The 20260-nt window shown below is 40.4% G+C and overlaps 1 protein-coding gene across 1 annotated transcript in view; it reads left to right on the top strand.

Moving 5' to 3' along the window:
• Positions 1–1010: 1010 nt before the first annotated feature.
• The window catches only part of HCN1 (hyperpolarization activated cyclic nucleotide gated potassium channel 1), a 213112-nt gene continuing 193862 nt past the window's right edge, over positions 1011–20260 (top strand). Inside the window, exon 1 of the mRNA XM_054811028.1 lies at positions 1011–1540. Coding sequence (XP_054667003.1) covers positions 1158–1540 — 383 coding nt within the window. The 5' untranslated portion in view covers positions 1011–1157. The remainder of the gene's footprint in view (positions 1541–20260) is intronic.

The raw sequence follows: 20260 nt of genomic DNA, 5'->3' as shown, positions 1-20260 counted from the left end.
TCGGTGCGAGGTGGGGCGAGCCGGGCACGGACTCCAGGTTCCCGATGACACACACCCACCGAAAGCCCGTCTCACGCGCGGCCGGACCTGCCCGTTTGCGCCCCACGGGGAGCGAGACCGGCACCCGCCGGCGCGCTCGGCCGCGCGTGTTCGGTGAGCGTTAAGAGCGTTAAGAGCGGGATGGGGGAAGCGGCCGCCCGGAGGCAGCGAGACGCCGTCTCACCGGCGCGAGCCGTTTTGTGGGTGACGACGGGTGTCAACACAGAGCCCGGCCTTTCCTCCGGGCTCGCGCCCCCTCCTCCTTCCTCGCCGTGGCGCACACACCGCGCCGGCAAAGGGCACGTTCCGAAGCCCAAACGCCTCTGATACCGCCCGCGCCGTCGCTGGGCTCCACGAGCAGGCAGACCCCCGCCTCCGGCTGTCTTCCAGGCAGTCTCCTGCCCGGGAAGCCGCCAGAGGCTGCACGTCAAGGGCGAGCGCGTGGGACCCCTCCCCGGCTTCCTTCCCAGCCACCGCCGCTTCCCGCCCGGTGTGGAGGCACGCTGCCAGCCCGCGCCTCGCCCCTCGCTTCGCCCAGGGTGAAATACGACCCCACCCGTGTTACAGTATTTCTGTGGGAGCGCAGGCAGGGCCCCCGCGGAGGCCCTCTCCTCTCTTTTCTCCCCATCCCTCCCCTCTGCCCGACACCCGCCGCCACCATGTGGCGAGAAGGCGGCCGGGCCGGGCTCCCCGCCCGCTCCGCTCAGCCACGCCGGCCACTGCACTGGCGTCCACGCGTGGAGCGCCCGCCGAGCCTCCCCCCCAACCCCCCGCCATCCCGAGGGCAGAGCCCGCCTTCTCCCCCTACCCCCCCGCCCCCGGCTCCTCCCCTCGGCCCGGGCGCCTCAGCCCCTCAAGGACTCCGGGGCGCTCAATGTCAGGCGGGCGGCGCGGCGCGGCCGCCGGCAGGGGGCGGGCGAGGGGAAGCGGTGCCAGCCCTGCGCGGAGCGCGGCTCAGAGTCGGCGGCGCTGGCCATGCCGGGCGGCGCGGCGGCGCGGAGCTGAGCCCAGCCCAGCCCAGCCCAGGGCGGCCAAGCCCAGCCGCGCCGTTGAAGGGCACCGGCGGCGGCGAGGCTTCTCCGCGCTCTCCCGCGGCTGGGGCGCGCCCGCCCCGCAGCATGGAGGCTGGGAAGCGCAGCTCCTCTGCCGGCAGCCGGGACGATGGCAGCGCTAACGCCTTCCCAGTCAAGCCGGCGGCCCCGGCGGAGAAAGCCCAGAGCAGCCCCGGCGGCGGGGGCAGCGGCGGCGTGAAGGAGCATGGCAACTCGGTGTGCTTCAAAGTGGACGGCGGCGGGGGAGAGGAGCCCGTGGTGGGCTTCGAGGATGCCGAGGGGCCCCGGCGGCAGTACGGCTTCATGCAGCGGCAGTTCACCTCCATGCTGCAGCCGGGGGTCAACAAATTCTCCCTCCGCATGTTCGGCAGCCAGAAGGCGGTGGAGAAGGAGCAGGAAAGGGTTAAAACTGCGGGGTTCTGGATCATCCACCCCTACAGCGACTTCAGGTGAGTGCGGGGCTCCGTTCGCCGCACGGCGGGTGGCCCTGCCGCGGGAGGCAGGGCGGCGCTCCCGCCACCTCGCACCTCTCCCGGCCGCAAACTTCGACGGGCTCCGGCCCGGCAGGGAGGACGCCCCGCGAAAGTGAAGGCAGGAACCTGCGGCCTCACCCCTTCCCATCTTCCCTCCCCGCGGCGGCTAAAAACTTTGCCTTCCCTCTCCGCGTTCCCCCCCCGCCCAGGCGGTGAGGAAGAGGCTGAAAGCCGGCGCGGAGCGGCTGCCCTTCCGTCTACGCGGTCCGGGCGCTGCCCGGCCCGGCGCTCTCCAGCGTGCTGCACCCGGGACGGACCCGCAAGGCCCCGCGGTGCAGCACGCCGCGGGGGCCGCCGCATTGGCCGCGTCGTCCGTCGGGCGGGGGTCGCCCTGTCCCGGGGGCGGGAGAGCTCAGCGGAGCGCACGCAGCGGCAGCAACAGAAATAAAATGCCGGGGTCCACGGTTGGTCGCACGCTGACCGCTTTCTGAGCACCGGGTATAAACACTTGTTCAAAGGGTGGCATGAAGGAAGCATGTCTCCGTTAGAGTTGCAGTAAAATAACTTTAATCAAGCTAAGGTTGTGTGGGGAATCTACATTTTCATAGGTAGACGTGTAAATGTGGTGCTAAATTAGCGCCGCTTTCACAGTAAGTTGAACATGAGCCAAATTGGAATGTTCATATGAAAAGCAGTGCAAAGAAATTGCCAGGAAAAGATACTTTCCTTTAAAATTACATTTTAACTCAAGGATTATTTCATAGTATTCTCTATGCCAGCTGGCTGTATGCCTTTGTAAATTTAACACTCTTTATGACATTTGCTGAAGAACTATTGGTGTCGTTAAGCATATTTAACCAACAGCTTGGATCGGACAGCCTGCATGTGTCCAGTAAGTGAATTGCACTGGAGACCATGTTTAAAAAAGGGAAATCCAGAACGTTCAATAGTTACATGGATCTTCTAAGAAAAAAGTAGGTTAAATAGAGCATGCTTCCAGTGGGAACAGGAGGAAGTACTTCCAAAGACCAAGTTCCTGTGGGACTATTCAGATTGAGGTGTTATGCAGTGAGCTGTGCTAGCACCTTGCAGTTGAGCCTGAGAGCACTACAGCTACAAAAGCAGAGGAGCAGGGCAGCGTTCAGTTATGACTTGAGATCATCCTTCAAATCCCTGCTGCACTCGTTCTTTTCCTGGAGTACCTTTTCCCCCTTGCATGCCAGCTCAGCTGCACTAGCAGGTGCATTAAGGGGGGAGAGAGCCAAGAGACAGCCCACTCCCTTTCTGCCAGCCGGAGAGGGATATAGCATGTCACATCTGGTGCTGTGGTAGCATGTGTAGGGGATTAGGGGGGTCTGACAGCCTCTTACTTACGCGTGTGTGTGCATGAGTAACTTTATTCATGTGAGGAATCTGTTAAAATGAATGAGATTATTCTTGTGAGTAAATTCCCTTGTTTTGTTGTAAGCTTGGTTTCTGAGCGAGGTGCACAACCCAACTATGTTTTGGGCAATAGGAGGTTATGCATCATATTGTGCAGCATGTAACTTTTTAAGCTGATACGTGAAATAGGTGATAGGTATCTTGGTTCTGTTTCGTTACAGAACTATCTTCCAATTCTGTCCTAATTCTTCCTGTGGGAAGGCTTAGAGATCATAGCATATGTTTACTTATTTTTTTAAGTAGGAGTAAACAACACTGCATCATTTTCAGGCCTGTTGTCTGCATATTCTTAAATTAACTGTATTTTCTGAGGGTTTTATTATATCTTTGTTTTATTAGAATGGATGTGTTTGGGTTTTTTAATAAAGTTCATAGTCTTTCGTTAGTCCTGGGATGATGATACCTGATATGGACCCAATTTTTTAGCCAATAGGACTGTTTCAGTGAAAATTGTTTGTTTTTTTTCTCCTGAAATAATTGCAACTGTATAATGGTGCTACTCTTTTTGGGTGGCAGTGTTTACAGAAATGGGTGAAGAAGTTGTATTATACAGTGTATTCATCTTCCTATATGGGAATCACGATGGTGCTAGTAAGTGCCTCCTAACAGTGTCTCAGTACCAGAACAATGTGAGGATAGAGTTGTTCTGATTTATTTTTGCACGAGATTTTGTAACAACGTAATGGTTGTATGTAGACAAGCCTTAAAGCCTTCCAAAGAGACAGGGGTATTCTATTTTCACTGTGCTAATGTTGACACCACCAACTAAATTTTCTACCAAAATAATAAGAAAAAAGGTAAAAAGCAGAATATTTTACGGTATCCAAGTGGAAAGATTTAGAGTAAGTTTGTAAATTTAGCTATTATTAGGATGTTTGTAGCACATATGAAAACGGACATCACAGTAAATTATGTATGTTTATCTATGCAAAGCAATATTTTACCATGTTATGGGGAGGAGGGGGACACATGGGACAACCAGTGCCCCTGTGCCCTCCCGCCTTTTTTGGTATGAACAGAGTGTGGAAGCTGTGCCTGTAAGCTCGGTGCTCTGTGAATCGGTTACTCACGTCCTTGTGGGGCTTGGTCTCTAGTTTTACGGCTCTCCGTCCTGCCTGTGTTTCAGGGAAGAATTGACTCTTCATCAGGCAGATACACCCTTGAAGAATTAAATTCAATAAGTATTACATAATTTTTCCACAAGGAGACCATTTTGTTCCTGGTTGTCTTTCCCCAGTCTTCCGAGGTTAACGTCTAATTTGGAAGCTGTTATGTAAACCGAGCACCTAATGCACATCAAACCCAGCATAAGACCTCTGTTTATCTCTTCGCAGCTGTGATTACTGCGTCTCAAAACTTGGACAACAATTCTGTGTAATTGCATGACTCACAAAAGTGAATTTATTGTTGGCGTTTTGGTTAGAGTTTATTGAAGTCCTGCGTGCTTTCTGTGAGATACCAAGTGCCTCTGGCTGTCCCTGCTCACGTGTGGAAGAATGAGCCTGCAGGAGAGCATCGCTGGTCCAGCCCTGTGGCCTTGCAGCCACCGGATGAGAGCAGCACGAAGCCACTGTGAGATGAGAGCAACTGCACGTGGTTCTGCTGCTGCCATACACATTTCACTCATTTCATAGCAGAGTTGCAGAGGACGTGGGCTTTGGGTGATTTTTATATGTTATGGCCTTCTGGTATTAGTGGAAATGTATATGGCTGTTTTTTCAGATGATTAATTACTCAGTGCCCTTCAGCATGCCAGGAGATTCTTTAATGCTCAGAGGGCTCTCTTGCGGGCTGTTGGTCCGGCCCTGTAGCATCTCCCTCCCTCCCTGTCTACAGGTACACAGAGAAACTCACACTGTCATGGAAATCTTGGATTTATTACTGCATCAGCTAGGGCATCTGTAGTCAGCAATCTAAAAAGAAAACAGAGTTACTACCTCCAGAGCTGCATGGGAGAGGCATATTTTGACCAGAGAAAGACTGAGTGGGAATAATTTGTGTATGAGTAAATGTAGTCCTCACACTCTGATGGTTACAGTTCTCAGTTTGATGTTAGGGAACAGCCTTTGGCTGGAAACAGGGACAAAAATTTTAATTGGCTTCAAGATGAAGTGAAGTAAGACTGTGATGTGGGAGTTATCTGGGAGAGCAGTGGATAAGGAGGTGCAGTGCAGGCAGTGCTGAAGGTCTTTTTCCTGTATAGATGAATACAAAGTATGAACTGATTTGCAACAATAGCAGTAATTATTGACATTTTATGTCAAGAGAATCTCTCTGGGTAACTTCTCATCTATTCAAAGAGCACAAAGCCTTATTTGAATGATAACAGAAAGGTAAAAGCAGAGTTAATTCTAAAACTTGAACAGAAAATTTCAGAGCATAGTGAATAGTAAATGTATGCCAGGTTGATTTTAACATGCGTGGCATTCCAGTTTTAAAATCTTTTTGTATACACAATTGAGGCTTATCATGTAAATATATGACATTTATTATATAAATCTTTATAAATCATAGAAAACTCTTATCAATGCTACCTTGCAGGTAAATTTAATGTCAAGTTTCAGTGGGTTTTAATCAGGGTGAAAGACATAACGGAAGAATATTTTTGTGTCTGTTGCTATTAAAAACCATTCTGTTGTTTTGTGTAGTTTTATGCAACCCACCCATGTTATGCACACGTGCAGCTTAATTTTTCAATTAATTATGTGCCAAACTGTAAGTCATAATTGCAACGTATTAGTGTGCCTCATGTTTTTTATTATACTTCTTTCCATTTTGAACTTACATTTGCCTTATGAATCAATTTTCTTTTTAATTTGTACCTATCTTTTGGACCTGCCTTTGACCACCATCAGTCACCCTAATATGGTAGACTGTGCATATACCTGCAGCTCATGTACCTGTTTTTAAAATTTGTGCATGCATTGGTTTAAAACCTGTTCTTCTTTGTGACCGGTCTTCACTCTGCCTCTTATGCCTATCACTTATATTTTAAGAAGCTTAGGGTAAGCACTTTGTCCCTCTCTTTTGTCACATGTCTATAATGTCTCAGTTGAAGCTAATGAGATTTATCTTTTTGTGAGCTGTCACATACTTAGGTTTATATAGAGCAGTAGAGTTGGAAGGTAATGCTATATGCGATGAAGACAAAATGTGTTGTATCATACTTAAATGTAATTGATATAGATATCTGTATGCAAAATTAAGTATATAAACCATGTTGGTTTATATTAAATAGATCAGATACAAATTAGTGTGGGTTTTAATGGATACATTATGTCACTTGTAATGTAGGAGTATGAAATGTCTGTAGTTTTGGATTCTCAAGTAGTCATCTCAGTTTTGTTGCTCAGGATTTGTCATGAGGTTCTCTTACAGCATTGAGACTTTTGAATTATTTGCTACTAAACTGATAATCAGAGATTTATAATTATACTGTATACATTCCTTGCACAAGTTTGGGTTTTTTTTAATCATTTATGTTTTTATGACTGAAGCACAGTTTTAGCTAGGGCTATCTTGCATGTATCATTTTAAAATACTATTGTGATGACTATAATTTTTATTTCTATTACAGAAAAACTTCATACAGTTAAACTATTCCTATTACTTGAACATTCAATCTTTGAACGTGACTAAACATAGAGAACCACATAGTATTAAAGAGATTATTATTAGTGTTTGGGGTTTTATTTGCTGCATTCCAATTTTTGCACTTCTGTAAATGCCATAAAGGATAAAATGACAAAATTGTAGCATTAATCTAAATAGTGCATTTATAATGTCTAAAAACTCTTTCTGACAGTAAGTTATATATTAAGGCTTATAATAGTTCCCCAGGTAAAATACAACTCCCATAAAGGTAGGCTGAAGAGAAATATGGTAACGGTCCTCAAATGCATAAATGTATATTACAAAGAGGAAAGAAATTATGTAGAAGTAATAGGGTGAAATTGCAACAACAAATATCTAAATTAGACATTTAGGAAGCAGGACCAAAAATAAGCAATGAAATATTCTATTGGAAATGCTTTGATGTGGAATATGGGCCAGAAATGTATTAGGTTGTTTTTCATCTTCAGTTCCTATTATTTTTAATATTGAATTATGTCTCATCATTGACTGTCACTGATTCATTTGTTATAAAATCTAGTTGACTAAAGCTAGCTACTGTCATTTCTTTCTGTACCAGTTGTGAGAATCTATGAGTGAAAACGGATACATAGAGGTGTATGTTGTGCTTTTGGGCTCATGAAGGCCATGTGCTCTTGTCCCCTTTGGGATTTTCTTCAAGAACCACAAAAGCAAGCCAGCTGCGTCCACCTGAGTTTGGTGCAGCAGCCACCCACCTTCTGGACCTCTAAGGAATGCAGGAAGGATTACGCCTTTGTTTGTTCAAGGAAAGCTATTCATTTTATGATAAGACATCCTTCTGTCTCTAGATAATGTAGAATACTAATGCATAGTTTGAGCTCACATATGTGTTGAACATTTCCCAATCTTCATTATGTCCATTCTAGTCTTGGAATAACAGTCCATTAATTGTATTTTCTTTCACACTTTTGACATGTTATATACTTGAGCATAGAATAAAGTGTACAGCAGAGGAATAGCTCAATAAGCATAACTCAAATAATTCCTCAGTTCTCTGAGGTACTTTTAATTCAGCTTGGGATGTTTTGAAGATTGCTAGCAGCACCTGGGAAGAAGTACACAAGTACATTTCTTTTCTGCAAGATGCTTGATTTTAGAATATTCACCTTCTTCACAATGTAAATGAGGGCAAATATGTTCATCATGATTTTGAGATATGTTTAAAAAATAAAACCCAAAACAAAATCAAACCAAAATGTTACAGAATTCCTGTGAGTGATCTCAAAGATAATGTTTTGGGGGAGTTATATGCAAGTCTTTAAACTCTGACCTGGGATGTTCAATAACAGGAGACTTCTTCTTCAGTTTTCTGATTTTTTGTTTTGACTACGACGAGAAAAAAGCACTTGCTTAATACTATCTATATAGATACTTATCAAAATTTAGATCTCATAAGATCAGCATCATGCACTGATTCTGTTATTCCTGTGGATTATTTTAGCAAGACTACACATTTTTGAATGTGTACTGGCACTTTATTTGTCAGCTCATCAAAATAAGCAATGCTTATAATTGAGTCAGTAAAAGATTTTTCTTTATGTTAGGTTTCTTGGACTTGAGTACATGGAGGGAGCTGTGAATTGGAATACTATATAAAAGCATGGAATAGTAAATAAAAGTCTGGATTCAGGATTTGGTTTGGGATTTTTAGTGGCTGCAAAGCTCAATAAAAAATGCTTAACGTTTGATAAGTTGCTTAGGCTTTTTAATGGTTATATAACCAAGTTAAAATATGAGTGGCTCAGTTTGTGATTGTTCAGCCCGGGGTAGCAGAAATAGAGACGTATGAAATCACTGGTCAAAAGTGATGAAAAGCATGAATCTTTACCTCTGCATTTCTGCCTACCTGTCTAAGATTGGTGATACTGTAATATTTAAACTTTGTCAGCTTTTTTGAGAGGCTCGGTTTGAAGGTACTAAAAGGCAAGATACTATTTTTAGACAGGAGGGTAGAATATGAAAATTGGTAGAGAAATTTACTTCATTTGGTTGTAAATAAGAGGTATCTGTTCTCACCTCTGCTTTTACTCAACAGCATGCCCGAGAGCTGTCTTCTATGTCAACATACAATTTTTGAGAGGAAACTTTTAACCTACTTTGCAATGTTTAATTTTTAACCTGACAGTACGGTTCTCATTAATTGCTTGAAAGTCCTTTAGCTGACTATTCCCTGATTCTTTCCCAGAGGCATGATTTAATTTTAAAAATCATAGTGTATTCAGCTCTAATTATTGGAGGGCTTGTTCTAGACACATAGTAAGGTATGGTAATGACCAAAAACTGTATCAGCTGGAGTCAATGTCAGTACTACCTCAAGGACACTGTCATTTAGCTTTCATAAAATCTCTGCTAATATCTTTTAATCTGATGACACTCAGATTCAGGCAAGCTGCATGATATTTTGCCATAATCTTATTTGCAGTGCAACTGGAACAAGTCTGGAGTAAACTTGTGTTCAGAAAATGTTCATTTGATTACAAAAGAAATGCAGCCTGTTTCCATTATATATTTAAAAAAGCCCAAAACAAACCCCAAACCCTTTTTTATTTATGCCAGTGAAGTTCCCACAACTGGTGTTGCATCATGTAGCTAAGAATAGGATTTTGTTCTTAATTAATTTCTATGTTGTTCATGTGGTTATCTTATCTAATGAAGCATGGAGTACTGTGCCCAGCTTGGGGTCCCCAGTACACGAAAGACATGGAGCTGTTGGAGTGAGTCCAGAGGAGGGCCACGAAGATAATCAGAGGGCTGGAGCACCTCTCCTATGAGGACAGGCTGAGAGAGTTGGGGTTGTTCAGCTTGGAGAAGAGAAGGCTCCGGGGAGATCTAATTGCGGCCTTCCAGTACCTGAAGGGGCCTACAGGAAAGAGAGGGACTGTTTATCAGGGAGTGTAGTGACAGGACAACGGGTAATGGGTTTAAATAAAAAGAGAGTACATTTAGATTAGATATTAGGAAGAAATTCTTCACTGTGAGGGTGGTGAGGCACCAGAGAAGCTGTGGATGCCCCATCCCTGGAAGTGTTCAAGGCCAGGTTGGATGGGGCTTTGGGCAACGTGGTCTAGTGGAGGGTGTCCCTGCCCACAGCAGCGGGGGTTGGAACTAGAAGATCTTTGAGGTCCCTTCCAACCCAAACCATTCTACGAGTCTATGATTCTATGATTTAACAAATAATTTGATACACTATTGAAACGTAGCATGCTGCTAATATTAATAATTTTTCTATTTCTAGTAGTAAAGTAAAAATTCTTACTAAGATATTTTGTTTTCAACTGAAAAAGCACAGGTTACTTTAAGCTCACAGTCAAAGCTAGGTTGGGTTTTTTTGTTTATTTGTTTGGTTTGGTTTTTTAAATTATGTAATTTAAAATAGCCAATATACATAAACATTGTTTTGACTGCAGGGGTGGTTTTTTTAGATAGTTTTACTTTTTTTCATGCAATTCTTGGTCTGAAATCCACTGAAGCTTACAATTACGCTAAAGCTCAAGTATATAAAGAACACCACAGAAATAAAATGTGCCCTCACGATATCAAATCTTCCAATTCTATAGGTAGTGTACTCTGGTTACCTCCAGGTTTTTTCTCTCCTATTAGCAGAGTAAAGTATGGAAGTATTGAGGTTCTGTTGTAAACTACAGTAACTTACCAGATCCTCTGAGAAGCACCTCTCATTATGACGTGACTGCAGCAATAGGCAGTGTGTGGTTCTGACATGATCTGACATTAAGCAAATCTGTAGACTGCAGTAAGTGTAGGGTAATATATCATAGGATCGTAATGATAAATGGTTATTCTAACTTGCTTTAGGTCAAAGCCATGGAAAATATACAGAACTTTTATAAGATACATAGAGTAAGATCTGTCTGACTGTGTCCTGGAGATGGAATAAATGTATGTCTGCCAAACCATGGGGACGCAATCAAGCTTTCACATGACTACTGAGAGGTTTTCCATCAGGCTCTTGAGTGACTTCTATCTGTTCACTCCAGGAGGACTTATGATTTCTGTCTGGTGAAGAAATTGCTGTGAAACTAGCAGTAGGTAATACTACCCCCTAAAACATCTTACTAGTGCCTGACAGTACACACTTGCAAACTTCTGGGTTCCCCAAACACATCCCAGACTACAGGTTGCTTGGGATGGCTGCATATGGGCTTGTTTGCACTTGATGTCTCGGTGAAGGTAACAGCCAAGCTTGTCTGTCACTCTGGTTCACCTTGTCTTTAGTGCCAGACAAGCTCAGTACTAACACAAAAATTTCCTTTTCCGACTAGGGATTAGTCTGTTAGAACACAAACTTGGAAACAAAACAAGTACTTAAATAAATCAAGCATATACCTCAAGCTTCAGTTAATAATTGGGTACCTTTCTCATCACCCACCTTACCAAGTTTACTTCAGAGATGTCCTGTTTTTCAGAGCTGTGTGTCCAGTGTTCATGGAAACTGTTTATCTAGATGACTCCCTAAACACTGAATCCTGCTTTTTCTGCCTTGTATTTATAACATTTCTTATGGTCTAATTTTCAGGTAGTGAAATCCTGCTATAGGCAACTTGCAGTTCAAAGTTAGCAAGAGCACGGTGATGTAGTCCCTGACAGATTTTTCTTTTTGGAACAACTTCTTTTTTCCCTCATTATGTTTTTGCTTCTCCCTCCTACATCTTTTCCTGAAGATATAATGAATTCCTTTATAAAAATGGAAATGATGCATGCATTATTTTTTAAAAAAAATTGTTAGCTCTGCTATATAGCGTTCCATATTTACTGAGTCTGTTATCTAGGAGATACTGAGCTGTTTGTTCAAACTAGTGGGGAGAAGTTAGCCTAGGTATTCTTTAATAGTGTCTTTGAGTTTGTAAATAAATACCTTCTAATAATTAAAAAAACCAATAATTCTATGGACATTTTGTATTTCCCATGACTTGGACAGGTGCTTTCTGTTGAGAACTCCAACCTGATGCAAGTGAACACGCTGTTACCATAGACCTAGTAACAAGATACTTTGCCGAAATTGTCCCCTCAGCCCGTTTATTGCCAGCTTGGGAATTCTAGTGTTGCATACATCTATCACATTAAAGATATAATTAGAAGAAACACACTTCTATAATGCAAAGGGAGTGTGGTATCAAGAGTAAGCACTACCAGATGGTAGGCAATCTAACAGAGCATTTAAAAAGGGTCAAAATCAAAAATGTCTGAAATCCAATGGCTTATTAAGCAATAGACATTGCATGTGTGGGACAAGTGAGAGAGAAGTAACCTAATTTAGGTGCCCACATGACCAAAATTGACTTTTAATTCTGTCAGTATATATCTGAAATACATGTTTTTATGAACTTAAAGGTGTTTTTTGAAATTTGGAACAGAATATTAAATGCAGTGATATACTGCTGAGTGTTGAAAGGTTGAGTAGGTTTTGTAGATGTTCTTATTGTGTATTTGTCAGAGTAGTGAATTTATTATGATGGCTGATCTCTCTGAACCAAAGAAGAAATCAAAACCCAAGGTTTTTCATGTTGAAAAGAACTAAATCCAGGATCTAATAATTGTATTCTTTCATATGCATATTACTTAGCTAGATGTGAACTAAATACAACATAAATGATGACTAAATCCAAGTAAATGTCTTTGGTTTTAGTTTGCTATTTAAAGGTATTAGCTGTGAGTTTAAAATGTCTTGCTAACCTTTAAACTGTCCTCCATTCTTGTTTCCTAAAGGTAGATTTTCATGTAGTCTGCCTGTATGCTGCGCTCTGTGGTTCACATGCAGGGTAATTTTCTTTTGTCGAGAGATGATTCTCGCTAAGACAGGTCTGAGGAATACTCCTTCAGTGTCATACAAGCTGTCAGTGTTATTCAGCAATTTCCACCACAAGTCCCCTCATTCTCCAGGACTGTATGAACGTTGCTTGATATGACCATGGTTGTTTCTATCATTTCTAAGCTGCAGCTAACTTTTACATTCTCCACAGGCTAGACCAAATTTATCTTTCTGTGGAAGGGATGGGAGAACTGCAGTGAACTTCCACTCCCACACTTGTTCCTCGCAGCACGACAGAGTTCAGACTTGCTTCAGGGAAGGAGAGCTAGCTTTATAGCCCAGGAACGCAGGTACCATAAATCTGCGTAAAATGGTAGCTGATGTTTCTGCTGGGGCTACTGACTTGTAATTCCATGAAGTGTCACTGAATAGCAGCTCATCTTAACTTTGAATGTACATACTGATTTTATGCCACTGACAAAATGAGCAAACAGAATATGATATTTAACTTGGTTTCATGTTTCCAGTACAAACTTTTCCATTTCTGGAAATGCTTTGAAAATGTCAGTTTTACCCAGTGCTCTGCACAGAGTGTGCAAATCTATACGATGTTAGATGAAGATCTGAGATGGAAGTCAGGAGCCTATCTTTGGATTTCGGAACAAGCTGGGGACCTAGATACTTGTAAGCATCTGGACTCTGTGCCTGAACATCTTTCAGGATTCTAGCCATAGGGAGCTGTAAATGGTAAAACTGATTTTAAGAAAAAAAGTCACCCATGGGTGCTCTGCATTTGCAGAACTAGAGTATATCAGAATAATTTGCTTATGCTTCATGTTCCATTTCTGTCATAGTGTATATTTTGATTTGCAGTTCACAGATCAATATTTTTTATAAGATTATGATGAAAAGTTCTATTAGTAATTTTTCACCCTCAATTTCTTGCTGTTTTCCAGCGATGAATTATTAACATCTATTTGACTAATTATTACACATCTTTAGCTTAAAGAATAGTTAAATATAGTTAACTATATTTAGTTAATAGTTAACTATATTTAGTTAACTATATTTAGTTAATAGTTTTGAATAGTTCATAACTAATTGTCCTCCAAAACTGAAACATAAATATTTGGCTAAATTAAATTTTGTCTTTCTGAGGAATATTGGCTTGTGGCTAAAACCTCTTCTGAGATCTCCAAAGTAAAACATTTTCATTTGCTGAAAGCCAGAAACCTATTTATTATATATAGAGAACTTCATTTCGAGTGAATATGGATGAAAGATAAAGATGGAAACCTGGTGTTTTATTCACCACAGTAAAGGGAAGCTCTTTTTGTTTTGCTCTATGAAAGCAACAGTCATCTGTATTTATGTGAGTAAATTGCTTCCTTGGTACTTTTGCTGTTGTTTATAGTTCAGGTCATAGGTCCCCAACCAAAGTTTCTTTGAGTGCTTATTTTAGAGACGCTTATCAGTGGCTACGATTATAGGCAACTTTACTTGCAGGCAAACACTTTCCCCTGTCACCCTTAATGTGTACTGTGTGGCTGATGTTGGGAGCAGCACGGGGGCTGTGCTGTTGTTAAGGAGTACGAACTACTTCATTTGAATGCCTGAAGATCGGAGAAAGAGAATTTTTGTAGCAAGAGACTTCAAAGTCAACTGTGAAAAACAAAACAATCTACCAAAATATAAAGTGGAGAAGTAGATTATTAAATAATTCCCTTTTATATTTTTTCTGATATTTATAGGTGAAGCACATAACAAAGCCTGTGGTTGAGTTTGAATAAGTTTTCAGATCTTAATATCTTTATCAATCCTTTGTTTTTCAGGCTGAAAACAGACAAGTTTTTCTGAAGCTTAAAGTGACTTCCTCTTTTTTTTTTTTTTTTAAAAAAAAGGGCAACTGTGGAGGAAAAAAACGTTATCTAATATACGTATTTTGTATAACAACTCTACTTTAGATGGTTCTGTCTCAATGAAGATAGAATAGAATTTTAAATTAGTCTATATCTTGGTAATAGGTATCTTCTGGTGGCTCAATACCCATTTCATATGACTAAATTAAAACAATAATTGACAATTGTATTTCAAGCCTGCAATCTGCCATAATTCAATAAAGACTTTCAACACACAGTTTGTGAATTTAATGCACACTGTTTTTAGAAATGGACCTTGACCATGTGGTGTATACCTGTGACAAAATGTAATGGAACCTCATTTTTTAATTAACAACCTAGCAATGGATATGACCTGCCATAATGCTGCTGGCAAAGGTGTACTGGAAATAGAAAAGACCTCATTGCATGTAAAGGCAATCTCTTGGAGTGCTTGATATTGCAGGTTATCTCCTGTTTGGCAGATTAAAAAAAAATTAATAAGTATACATAGGTTGGTTTGTTGGGGTTTTTTGGAAGGTATGTGATTGCTTTTTTAAGAATAACCAAATCCACTTCACTGAAAAAAAGTCTTTGTTTCCTTATATTGAATTAAATTGCAAAAGGGCCGTCCAACAATCGCATTCCATTATACTGACCAATGTTCATAAATGCCAGAGGTGGATTGTACATCCCCAGAAACTTGGTTTGTATTCCAAACCTCCACCCTTCGCTGATCTGCTCACAACAGCAGTACGTGAGGTTTTGATCAGATCTGCTTGCGTGGAGCTTGCTGGAGCGTTAGAGGGTAAATAGCATGAAAAGACGACGAGAGGAGCAGAGGTAAAACTAACAAGATCACAGTTACTTAGGCCAATAACTAAAACATCTTTGAACATCATGTATTCTCTTTCTTGTTTGCTTTGTTTGCTTTTCTGGGTTTTCCTTTTTGTTTTAAACAAGCGAATATCAGGTCTGTCTGATCACTGCTCTGTCTAGCTGCATAATTAGCTGATTTGTTTTGGTAATGCAGACAGTGCTATGCTGTAAAAAGGATGGTAAGACTGGAGTGTGCAGTGTGTAAATTGGGAAATTTTAAAGAAATGTTAAAATTACATTGCATCTGCTTAAATACTGTGGAAGGCAAATGGCTAGCAGAGAGATCTGAATACAAGCTGAATAATGAAAAAAATGGGGATTTCTGAGTATAGTTGGTGTAAAGAGGAGAAACCTGCAAGAGCTGCATTTTATTTCTGGTAGGGAAAGGTGTTTTAGTGTATGAAGTATGACATTTTGTTTTGAAAAGTAATGGTAAAACTGAACATTGAACTTCCTAAATGAGCATGCTCCTTCCTACCTGCTCATTGGTGCAGAGCTCCTAAGGTGTGTCACCCTGTAAAAGGGGAATCATAATAAGTACACGTGGGGAAGGGTATAAGCAGACTTGTGGAAGATTACGTCTTTCATTTCTTAAAATATTTTGTGTTGTGTGCATTGTGTTTTCAATTCATTGATGTTTTAGATAAATTGATATGATTAATTCAGTTAATAAAATTAATAAAAACCCAATTCAGTAATCATACTAATACAAATTCCAGCCGTATTTTTGAGCATGCACATTAATGTCTCCTGTATCTGCTCAGGAATAAAACCTGTTCAGCCCAGATGTTGGAAGTGCAGATTAATTTCCGTCCTCTGCTGGAGAGAATTATACCTGTACATTTACTTTGCATAGCACTTCTGGCATGTGTACTTTCAATAACAATATCACCTCTCGGAGTTGTTCTGCTTTGACAGAGCAAAAAAGTGAGAACTCCTCTACAATCTAGTGGTTGCCTTCCTGGGAAGAAGGTTTTGGTTTCTGCTCTAGTTTAGATTTGTTTAGGGAAAGAAAACATGTCAGCAGTGTACCTAGCTTCAGAAGACACAGTATTTTAATCATATTTAATTACCTTTTAAAACAAATTATTTACTGCAACATGTATATTCATGGATTACAATAAAACAACGTACCGATTCCTAAAATGGTACTTCTACTTATTTTAAAGGGTTGAAATCTCAGTACTTATTTTTATATTGGAAGAAACATAGGCTTTGGAGCCAAAGATCAGTCATAGATAGTTGTAAAAGGGAATAATAATTTAACTTGGTATATTTATGCTATCTAAATTACTTGTTCTTGCATTAGAACCTTGTACATCTGTGTAGATACATGAGGTGTATAAATATTCAGTCATGTATATTTGTTTTCACTCATGATGTAGGAGTACAAAATCTGCATGTATAATCCATCAACTTGTTTCATACCTATCTATAGTTCCTTTACACTTTTTCACATCTCTGACTTTTCCCTACATGAATTTGAAGACTACCTCTTTTTTTTTTTTTTCCAATTTAAACAGTGCCCAATCTTGCCTTCAGTTAACATTTTCAAGAAATGATACACTATATTCTAGTAATGAAAATTCGTGTTTGAAGCTGCTTGTCCAAATGTGTTTTATCTTCATACAGTTATATGCACAAAGCCAGTTTTACCTCTGATTATCAGCATGGAATTGTTAGTAGTGGTAGTATATATGTCAAATACCAGAAATCTCAGTGTCTTACGTGAGCCAAGTTGATGGTCCTAGTCTTGTGGGTTTTTTTTGTCGGAGGTATTCACCTTACAAAAATTTAATTGTCCCAACTCATTTGGTGGTCACAGGCCAAACTCCTTACCAAACCCCATGACTGAGATCTATCAATAGCTACTGAGCAATGTCTTCCCCATCATCTCCTCTGAAGATAAGTACAGAGAATGGACTTTTCCCCACCAGCAGAAACTTCAAAGATTACACTGATAATTGAGAGATGCAATTGGATGAAAAACCCAATCTATTAGAGAAGAGTATTAGGTGATATTGTCTGACTTTCTTGGTTTTGTGAGGGGGTGTGGGTTAAGTTACCTTCCTTTTCACATGACACTTTGTTGAGAAGAATTACAGAAGGCTTCTCCCAATTTAAGCCTCTGAATTTTTACTTAGTATGGAGGCATCCTAAATGTCATGTTTCGAAATGGCGCTCTTAAAATTACTGTCACTACAAAATTCTTAATTAATGCAAGTGTTCCAGCATGAGATATGAGATTATTTTGCAGCTGAAATATTTTTAGATCTGTCTCTTTCAAACTTTTTCTCATGCCTGTAAAGTGGTCATTTCTAATTTGAGAATGTGAATACGTATTTTACAGTGATCCACTACAGAAATTTGCTGACACTTAAAGAAACAGTATGTGGCAATTTGCAGTTGGTTTAAGGGTTGGTTATATGAAACTGAAACAAATCAGTTGGGGTCCCTACACATGATGCCTGATACTGAGAGGCTATGGTCTAAAAGCTTGAACAGGGTGGGTGAATCTGAGGAAGGAATGTTACTTGTGCTATGACTTGTGTGTGTTGATGCAGAAGCAGTCTTGATGATCTAAATATACCTGTTGGCATAGACAGATTCAACTTTTTCCAGGAGAAAACTCATTTGTGAGTCCTGACTCTTCATCAGCACTTTTTCCTAGCTGGTAGCTATCTGTACAGGAGCACTACCCTGGCTTTTTTACCAAGGAATGGGGCTGAAGAAAGGAGGAACTGCATAAAGATGAGGGGCTGCAAAAGCAGCATTAGAGCTCCACTGACAGTGGTGCACTGTTCTTGCCCAAGGTTAAGTGGAAGTCAGGCTTTAATTCCTTCTACTGTAGTTTAATAAGTTTCTCTGGAGGAAAAGCAACTGCAAACATCAGATGTATTCAGGCACTTGTGGTAGGGGATTATTGGCTAAAACTGAAGAGACTCATAGTTAAATAATATTGCCATATTGTATAAATTTCTCTTTGTCCTCTCCTTCCTCCCCTCCTGTGTGCAATGAAGGCAACATTACTATTATACCTTTATTTCTCAGAAATCTGAGACTTAATTTGTTAATGCATGTAAAATACTATAAAAACTTTAGAGAGAAGCTATTGCATGCATGCCAAGAATTAAAAATCTTTTGATGAAACGTCCACTGCTTAAATATTGGTTGAATATACATATATATATATCTTAATGTAATGTTAAGTAGTTAATTCTATAGTCACTTTTCATAGACAGTAGTGTGATTTTCTTTTCTAGCAATCAAGCCTTTGAAGCACTCAAGCTTTAAACCTAACCAAATGCTGTAACCAAAGCTTTTTGAAAGTAGTAAATTGCTGTTCATTGGCTTCACTGGGCTCTGATCAGGTCCCCTGAGAGCTGCATTTATCTAATCATCTGCCTTGTGCATAGAATCTCAACTGAGCAACAAACTGCAAATTGCCATTGCTAAGTGTGTTTAGTTATCAGATAAAACTCGTGAAATCTGTTTGAAATTGTGCAAGTTTGTAATTTTTAAATACGTTCTATGGCTATATAAAAAGAAGACTCGGTATTGCTGAATTTTATTAATCTCTCTTTGAATTCCTTTTCTGCTACTAGGTAGGAAGTTACATTTAAAAAATAACAGCAAGGCACATAAATTTGATCTCTAAGTATATATGGCTAACCTTGAAGTGAAGGACTTGAGTATTAGTCTGAAATGAAATGAAGATTTCTAGTGGTCTGAAAACTTCATTATTATTTTATTTATTTAATCGCTTTTAGTCTGAATCAGAATGAAACTGTTAAGCTGTAAGATTCCTAGGTCCAGCACTGCTCATAATTCAGGCAGGGAAACAGTTTTCAGAACATCAGCCTCTGCTGCATTTCAGACTGACCAGTCTCAGGCAGGTGGAGGAAGCCTTTCTGCTGCTTCAGCAGGTTGCCTAGCTAAATCAGTGAAAGTTCATTAAGCTTGATATATTTTAAATTAAAAAGAAGAGTAAATACTGATAAAATTTTCACCTGAGAAAGTGTAACAGGCTTCTACTTAATAATATTTCTGCTCTTCAACCTCAGCACTTGAAGTGTAGGAGATGCTGTGAGTACTTTACAATTGAAAGGGTTGAGCCAGGAACAGGACTGTTCCAGCCTTGCAAGATTCCTCATTTGTGTTTACTTAAGAAAAGCTAAAATCTGGCAGGGAAGAAATAGAGGGGAATAAAGAATATAAATCAACAACTTCAGGAGAACAGTTTATCTTTTAAAAACAAAACAAAAACTCTGAACTGAATCATTTGTCTTCCTAAAGCTTTGCAAAATTAAGTGCATTCAGATGAGGAAAGTTTTATCCATATAAAAGGACAACACAACTGCAGAAGTAACCTGTTTGCTACCACAAAACTGGCCAATGTAAAGAAGTGACACTTCACTAGTCATTTTAATGCATTTGTATGAATGTGATCACACAGATAGGTTATACTAAATTCGAAGTTTGGAAATTTTAAAATTAAAAAATTACTTCTGAGCCAAAATCACAGAAGCACTCCACAATAGATTTGTATCACTTAAACAGAATATGTTCCATGGAGGATGTTGAATTTAATATTTCTTGTTAAAATAGAAAGAATTTAATATTTACTTTGTATGCCTTTTTCCCAGAAGAGGCATGTTTTCCTCTAGGTGTGTGTAAGAGACAGACGGGCAGAATGAAAATGGATAGCTTGGCAGAAGGGGATATCCTCACTTTTAGGTTGTGAAAAAAAAAAAAGGCGATTTTTCAGAAAGTTTTCAAGCACAAACACCTGTGCAATCTTGAAAATAGTTTGTGTCCCCTGAAGAAAGCCCTCCGTTCTTCATCCTCCTGTCCTTTCTGACACATCCCACTAATTATTTGCAAGTTGCAAATGTTTTCAGGCATGTCTAGCTTTGCTCTGTCTTACTAAAAGAATAGTGTAGTTGCACAGCAAGAAAAAGATGGCATGTCCTGTAAGAATCAAATTCTGACATGGATAATACCAAGTTTAGTGCTTGTTACAGTATGTTGTAATAACATTTTAAATTACTGTTATTTCTATTAAGATTGTTTTGT

The sequence above is a fragment of the Grus americana genome, chromosome Z (genome assembly GCF_028858705.1).
Source record: "Grus americana isolate bGruAme1 chromosome Z, bGruAme1.mat, whole genome shotgun sequence".
In the NCBI taxonomy this organism is placed as follows: Eukaryota; Metazoa; Chordata; class Aves; order Gruiformes; family Gruidae; genus Grus; species Grus americana.
Note: the sequence above shows the minus strand (reverse complement) of the source record. Positions and strands in the feature narration are given on the sequence as shown.